Genomic DNA, 8,073 nt, shown 5'->3' with positions numbered 1-8,073 from the left:
TACCCCAAGGCTCGATCCTAGGCCCCACTCTCTTCTCAAGTTACATCAACAACATAGCCCAGGCAATTGGATGCTCTCTCATCCATTTATATGCAGATGATACAGTCTTATACTCAACTGGCCCCTCCCCGGATTTTGTGTTAAACGCTCTCCAACAAAGCTTTCTTAGTGTCCAACAAGCTTTCTCTGCACTTAACCTTGTTCGGAACACCTCCAAAACAAAGGTCATGTGGTTTGGTAAGAAGAATGCCCCTCTCCCCACAGGTGTGATTACTACCTCTGAGGGTTTAGAGCTTGAGGTAGTCACCTCATACAAGTACTTGGGTGTATGGCTAGACGGTACATTGGGCTTCTCTCAGCACATATCAAAGCTACAGGCTAAAGTTAAATCTAGACTTGGTTTCCTCTATCGTAATCGTTCCTCTTTCACCCCAGCTGCCAAACTAACCCTGATTCAGATGACCTTGCTAGATTATGGAGATGTAATTTATAGATCGGCAGGTAAGAATGCTCTCGAGTGGCTAGATGTTCTTTACCATTCAGCCACAGATTTGCCACCAATGCTCCTTATAGGACACATCACTGCACTCTATACTCTTCTGTAAACTGGTCATCTCTGTATACCCGTCGCAAGACCCACTGGTTGTTGCTTATTTATAAAACCCTCTTAGGCCTCACTCCCCCCCATCTGAGATATCTACTGCAGCCCTCATCCTCCACACACAACACCTGTTCTGCCAGTCACATTCTGTTAAAGGTCCCCAAAGCACACACACCCCTGGGTCACTCGTCTTTTCAGTTCGCTGCAGCTAGCAACTGGAACGAGCTGAAAAAAACACTCAAACTGGACAGTTTTATCTCAATCTCTTCATTCAAAGACTCAATCATGGACGCTCTTACTGACAGTTGTGGCTGTTTCGCGTGATGTATTGTTGTCTCTACCTTCTTTCCCTTTGTGCTGTTGTCTGTGCCCAATAATGTTTGTACCATGTTGTGTTGCTGCCATGTTGTGTTGCTACCATGTTATTGTCATGTTGTGTTGCTACCATGCTATGTTGTCGTCTCACGTCTCTCTTTATGTAGTGTTGTGCTGAATCTGTTGTCATGATGTGTGTTTTGTCCTATATTTTTATTTAATTTATTTTTATTTTTAATCCCAGCCCCCATCCCCGCAGAAGGTATTTTTCCTTTTGGTGGGCCGTCATTGTAAATAATAATTTGTTCTTAAGTGACTTGCCTAATGAAATAATGGTTGAATAAAAAAATACAAAATAAAACACTATAAACGGCGACCATTTCTGAAGTTTCCAGACTGGGAATGCAAAGGAACACGGCCATTAATCGTCACTAGTTATCACAGCCACACATTCATAAATGGCTAAACTCCGCCTGTTTCTACAATTTATTTTCTTAAACTCTGATTTTAAACCTACTCCGTACCTTAATAACACTGCTAACCTTTGCCTAATCCTAACCTTACTTTAAGACTAAAAAGCGAAATAAATTATATATTGCCAATTTCTATTTTGTGTTTGCAGTAACTAGTGACGCAACCCCTCTGGACTCCACCCACTGAGGACGGCTCCAGCAAAGATTTGTAAAACTAAACCTGTGGCTCCAGTCTTGTTTTGTGAAGTCACGTTTTCACCTCCCGCGAGTTTACACGTCACCTGTTTCCTGTTGTTATTTTGTCAATGGTGGACAGTCTAACTTACTCGTAAATGTCGGGGAATATCAACACTGTAACCAGGAAAAGACAACCTGGAAGGAGGTTAGCTACTTATTAATAGAAGCTAAAACCAAACTCTCCAAGCCTGTGGCATTGACAAGAGGCGGCAGCTAATTAGCTTAATAGCTGGCAAAAATCTGACAGTAGGCTAGCTACTGTAGCAGCGGCCTTTTTGGTCGGTTTTGGAAAAGTTGCCTGATTTTATGTCCATCATCATGAAATTACCATCATCACGAGCTATGGACATCTAGTTTGGCGTCACCCGGACCGGTATGTAGCCACGATTGGCATATTTTAGAAGTTGTACAAAATTACCTCTAAACGAAGCCCTAAACTATCGTTAGCGTTCTAACTACAACGTTAACTAATATTACGCCACTTCCTAGCGAACATTGCGTTAGTAAAGTTTGATAGTTAGCTAACTGTGTTAGCTTGGTGTCACTGTTTTAGCTTGGTGTCACTGTTTTAGCTTGGTGTCACTGTTTTAGCTTGGTGTCACTGTTTTAGCTTGGTGACACTGTTTTAGCTTGGTGTCACTGTTTTAGCTAGTAACGGGGGTTGTTGGCTTGCTAATGTTATTCAGCCCATAGCCCACAGCACAATCATCCCCATAGTTACCGAAGAGTTATGATTACATATAAAATGTTCTATACTATATGTGATGTAAATCCCCGATTGGCAAATAATTAGTTAGGTAACGTTAACTAGTTAGCAATCTTACAAAATAGTTAACGTTAACTTACGTTAGTTAGCTACAATTAGTAAACTAGCTAGGCTAACTAACAATTCACTTAGATGACTAATAATGTGATGTAGTTGTTGAGCGGCTTCATTGCAAGTATATTGTATGTTTTTAATATTCAATAAAAAACTGGATAGTAAGCTTTTCTAGATTAGTTAAAAATTCTCACCTCTCCTTTGCAGTGACAATGAGAACGACTTGCAGCCGACCGATGTTGTGCTTCAAACTGTAATACGCGACAGTTTCTGTGAATAATTATTCGCCAAATGTATCGTGGAGTTGGGTTTAATCGCCTACTAGCTAACTAACCAAGTTGCTTTAACTTTGTTGGGCGCCACACCTCAGCTGTTCTGCCTTTGTTGAAAAATATTTGGAAGATTTATACTAGTAACTGTTTATGACTATGTATTTTATAATGTAACGTTAATAACACTGAAGCTGTAGATTGTAGCTGTCATTTTACACTTAGTTTTGACAAATTGATACATTTCAAGCCTTTATTTTTGCCTGCACTATCTGATAATTTGCTATGTCTGTAGTGAACATTGATCTCCAGTGGGACATATTTTCCAGTACATGTTGTTTTAGACCTCATGTTTTATTGAACACACTGATTTGTGGCTATCACTGGGTTTGCAGCCAGACTGTCAAAAGTGGTTGCTGTGAGTAGATGGGCTGTAGGCTGGATCTTGAATATTAAAACACCATTTGAAATAGTCATCCATGTCAGCCTGAGCTGTTGTTTATCACATAGAGAGCCTATTAAACCTAATTATGTCGTTTGTTATGGGTAAACTGCAGTGACATGAGAGGAATGCATGGAGTGTGAAATATGAGATTCCAGAAGGCCCTGTTTTTTTCAAAGAACGCATAGCTAGATACATGGACATCAGAAATCCCGATATGCCCTCAGATGAACCATCACAGGCAAAGCGTCAATAAAGGACTAAGATTGAATCCTAGTACACCGGCTCTGACGCTCGTCGGATGTGACAGGGCTTGCAAAGTATTACGGACTACAAAGGGAAAACCTGCCGCAAAGTGCCCAGTGACGCGAGACTACCAGACAAGCTAAATGCCTTTTTGCTCACTTCGTGGCAAGCAACACTGCAGCATGCATGAGAGCACCACAGTTCCGGACTACTGTGTGATCATACTTTCCGTAGCCGATGTGAGTAAGACCTTTTAAACAGATTCAACATTCACAAAGCTGCAGAGCCAGACGGATTACCAGGACGTGTACTCAAATCATGCGCGGACCAACTGGCAAGTGTTTTCACTGACATTTTCAACCTCTCCCAAATCGAGTCTGTAATACCTACATGTTTCAAGCAGACCACCATAGTCCCTGTGCCCAAGAAAGCGAAGGTAACCTGCCTCAATAACTACCGCCCTGTAGCATTCACATCGGTAGCCATGAAGTGCTTCGAGGCTGGTCGTGGCTCACATCAACACCATCCCGGAAACCCTGGACCCACTCCAATTCGCATACCGTCCCAACAGATCCACAGATGACATAATCTCAATCTCATTCCACACTGCCCTTTTCCACCTGGACAAAATGAACCCCTATGTGAGAATGCTGTTCATTGACTACAGCTCAGCGTTCAACACCATTGTGCCCACAAAGCTCATCACTAAGCTAAGGACCCTGGGACTAAACACCTCCCTCTGCAACTGGATCCTGGACTTCTTGACAGGCCGCCCCCAGGTGGTAAGGGTACGCAACATCTGCCATGCTGATCCTCAACACTGGGGCCCCTCAGGTGTGCGTGCTTAGTCCCCTCCTGTACTCCCTGTTCACCCACGACTGCGTGGCCAAGCACGACTCCAACATCATCAAGTTTGCTGACGACACAAGTGTTAGGCTTAACTGAGCCTTGTGGCTCAGTTGGTAGAGCATGGTTTTGCAACGCCAGGGTTGTGGGTTCGATTCCCACGGGGGACCAGTACGGAGAAAAAAATGTATGAAATGTATGCATTCACTACTGTAAGTCGCTCTGGATAAGAGCGTCTGCTAAATGACTAAAATGTCATGTAAAAAATGAGACGGCCTACAGGGAGGAGGACGCAGGACAACAACCTCTCCCTCAACGTGAGCAAGTCAAAGGAGAGGGGGCTGAACAGGCCCCCATTAACATTGACGTGGCTGTAGTGGAGCGGGTCGAGAGCTTCAAGTTCCTTGGTGTCCACATCACCAACAAACTAACATGGTCCAAGCACACCAAGACAGTCGTGAAGAGGGCACGACAACACCTTTTCCCCTTCAGGAGACTGAAAAGTTTTAGCATAGGTCCCTAGATACTCAAAAAGTTCTACAGCTGCATCATCGAGAGCATCCTGACCGGTTACATCACTGCCTGGTATGGCAACTGTTCGGGTTTCGACCGTGAGGCGCTACAGAGGGTAGTGCATACGACCCAGTACATCACTGGGGCCAAGCTTCCTGCCATACAGGACATATATACTATACGGCGTCAGAAGGCTTAAAAAATTGTCAGACTCCAGTCACCCAAGTCATAGACTGTTCTCTCTGCTACCACATGGCAAGCAGTAACGGAGCGCCAAGTCTAGTTCCAAAAAGCTCCTTAACAGCTTCTACCCCCAAGCCATAAGACTGCTGAACAATTAATCAAATGGCCACTTGTACTATTTACATTGACACCCCCTCCTTTGTTTTAACTCTGCTGCTACTCGCAGTTTATGTGCATAGTCACTTTATCCCTACCTAGATGTACTAATGACCTCGACTAACCTGTACCACCACACATTGACTCGTTACTGGTCTTCCCTGTATATACCCTCGTTATTGTTATTTTATTTGTTACTTTTTAATTACATTTTTTACTTCTTGAATTGCGTTGTTAGTTAAGGGCTTGTAAGTAAGCATTTCACAGTAAGGTCTGCACCTGTTGTATTCAGCGCATGTGACATACAATTGTGATTTGATTCATTTAAGCACATTTCAACATTGGAGGGAAATGCGTTGGTTCTACTGTCACCCTACTTGAAGAGTTTTTTATTTTATTTTTTTCACCAAAAATGTGAAATAATACACCCAAAGCCAAGTCATCTTCTTTCTTATGTTCCTATCTCGTCATAAGGAAACCTTGTTAGGTATTTGCTGTAGAACCGGTTGGAATGGAAATAGAACAGCTCTTTAAATGGAAGTGCAACAGCTCTTGAGTCAGCAGTCTGTCATTAATGATACATTGGCTATTTATTTCCTTCATACATCCATACGTATATATAATCAATCCTGTTTTGAACCTCTGCAGATGCTGGGTAAGAGGTTCTTGTCCCAGACACTTAGATGTTTTTGCCTGCCTGCAAGTAGCATTAATGCAGTGTTTGCCTTCAATGTGTGTCTGCTCAGGTGGTTCGTACTCTGTTTTCCTGGATAGATGGCAGCATAAAAGTACTGCTGCTGACCTTAGATTCCTATTTCTCACATACAGTGCCTTCGGAAAGTATTCAGACCCCTTGACTTTTTCCACATTTTGTTACAGCCTTACTCTAAAATGTATTTAAATTATTTTCCCCCTCAATTTACACCCAATACCCCATAATGACAAAGCAAAAACATTTTTTTTTTATATGTGCAATTATTATATTTACATAAGTATTCAGACCCTTTACTCAGTACTTTGTTGAAGTACCTTTGGCAGCGATTACAGCCTTGAGTCTTGGATATGACGCTACAAGCTTGGCACACCTGTACTTGGGGAGTTTCTCCCATTTGTTCTCTGCAGATCCTCTCAAGCTCTGTCAGGTTGGATGGGGAGTGTTGCTGCACAGCTATTTTCAGGTCTCTCCAGAGATGTACGATCGGGTTCAAGTCCGGGATCTGGCTGGGCCACTCAAGGACATTCAGAGACTTGTCCCAAAGCCACTCCTGCTTTGTCTTGGCTGTGTGCTTAGGGTCGTTGTCCTGTTGGAAGGTGAACCTTCTCCCCAGTCTGTGGTCTTGAGTGCTCTGGAGCATGTTTTCATCAAGGATCTTTCTGTACTTTGCTCCGTTCATCTTTCCCTCAAGCCTGACTAGTCTCCCAGTCCCTGCCACTGAAAAACATCCCCACAGCATGATGCTGCCACCACCATGCTTCACCGTAGGTATGGTGCCAAGTTTCCTCCAGACGTGATGCTTGGCATTCAGGCCAGAGAGTTCAATTTTGGTTTCATCAGACCAGAGAATCTTGTTTCTCATGGTTGGAGAGGCCTTTAGGTGCCTTTTGGCAAACTCCAAGCAGGCTGTTGGGCTTTTTTCTGAAGAGTGGCTTCAGTCTGGCCAATTTACCATAAAGGCCTGATTGGTGGAGTGCTGCAGAGATGGTTGTCCTTCTGGAAGGTTCTCCCATCTCCACAGAGGAACTCTGGAGCTCTGTCAGAGTAACCATCGGGTTCTTGGTCACCTCCCTGACCAAGACCCTTCTCCTCCGATTGCTCAGTTTGGCTGGGCGGCCAGCTCTAGGAAGAGTCTTGGTGGTTCCAAACATCTTCCATTTAAGAATGATGGTGGCCACTGTGTTCTTGGGGACCTTCAATGCTGCAGACATTTTCTTTGGTCCCCTTCTCCAGATCTGTGCCTCGACCCAATCCTGTCTTGAAATTCTACGGACAATTCCTTCGACCTCATGGCTTGGTTTTTGCTCTGACATGCACTGTCAACTCTACAACGTTTATATAGACAGGTGTGTGACTTTCCAAATCATGTCCAATCAATTGAATTTACCACAGGTGGACTCCAATCAAGTTTTAGTTGCATCTCAAGGATGATCAATGGGAACAGGATGCACCTGAGCTCAATTTTGAGGCTCATTGCAAAGGTTCTGAATACTTATGTAAATAAGGTATTTCTCTTTTAGATTGCTATTTTTTTTTTAATTTAGTCAATTTTAGGATAAGGCTGTAACGTGGTCTGAATACTTTCCCAAAGGTACTGTACAGTCACTCTGAACTTTAGCAATTTTTCTTTTTTCTAACTTCATTATGTCTTCTATTATTCTAATGGAAGGTGAACAGGAGTGATGTGGAGCTCCAAGCGGAATGAGCCATCCCTGACTGCCTCGGCGCAGACTACTGGGCAGGACAACAGGAGAGGTCAGCTTCTTAATGTCTCTGATGCAATTTTTTTTCATTGAACCTTTATTTAACTAGGCAAGTAAAGTTAAGAACAAATTCTTATTTACAATGACGACCTACACCGGCCAAACCCGGACGACGCTGGGCCAATTGTGCGCTGCCCTATGGGACTCCCAATCACGGCCAGTTGTGATACAGCCTGGATTTGAACCAGGGTGTCTGTAGTGACGCCTCAAGCACTGAGATGCAGTGCCTTAGACCGGCTGCGCCACTCGGGAGCCCATTCTTCTATTAGCATTCTTCTATCAGTGGCAACATTCTGTCTGTCACACTGAAGGAAGAAGGACGTGGGAAAGCTCTTCATGTTACCTCAAATGTGTCTATGGGGCTGCAAAGGCTTTGTTTACCTTTTTGTTTTTGGTGGGGGTTTTTCTTTTTTTTTTCTTTTTTTAATGCCTTTCTCCCCTCAGAGCTGTCAGCTGCATGGAAAAGTCTGAATCAGACCAAAGCTGCTGTAAGT

The 8,073-nt window shown here is 43.5% G+C and overlaps 1 protein-coding gene across 5 annotated transcripts in view; it reads left to right on the top strand.

Moving 5' to 3' along the window:
• The first annotated feature begins 1,656 nt into the window (after positions 1 to 1,656).
• The window catches only part of LOC115192488 (centrosome-associated protein 350), a 40,083-nt gene continuing 33,666 nt past the window's right edge, over positions 1,657 to 8,073 (top strand). For 4 of the 5 annotated variants that reach the window (XM_029751056.1, XM_029751054.1, XM_029751055.1 and 1 more), the window contains exons 1-3: positions 1,657 to 1,999; positions 7,486 to 7,571; positions 8,024 to 8,067. In XM_029751056.1, coding sequence (XP_029606916.1) covers positions 7,499 to 7,571; positions 8,024 to 8,067 — 117 coding nt within the window. In that variant the 5' untranslated portion in view covers positions 1,657 to 1,999; positions 7,486 to 7,498. The remainder of the gene's footprint in view (positions 2,000 to 7,485; positions 7,572 to 8,023; positions 8,068 to 8,073) is intronic. The other variant, XM_029751053.1, reaches the window with a different exon arrangement.

The sequence above is a fragment of the Salmo trutta genome, chromosome 4 (genome assembly GCF_901001165.1).
Source record: "Salmo trutta chromosome 4, fSalTru1.1, whole genome shotgun sequence".
NCBI classification, from domain to species: domain Eukaryota; kingdom Metazoa; phylum Chordata; class Actinopteri; order Salmoniformes; family Salmonidae; genus Salmo; species Salmo trutta.
This window is presented reverse-complemented; position numbering and strand designations above follow the sequence as displayed.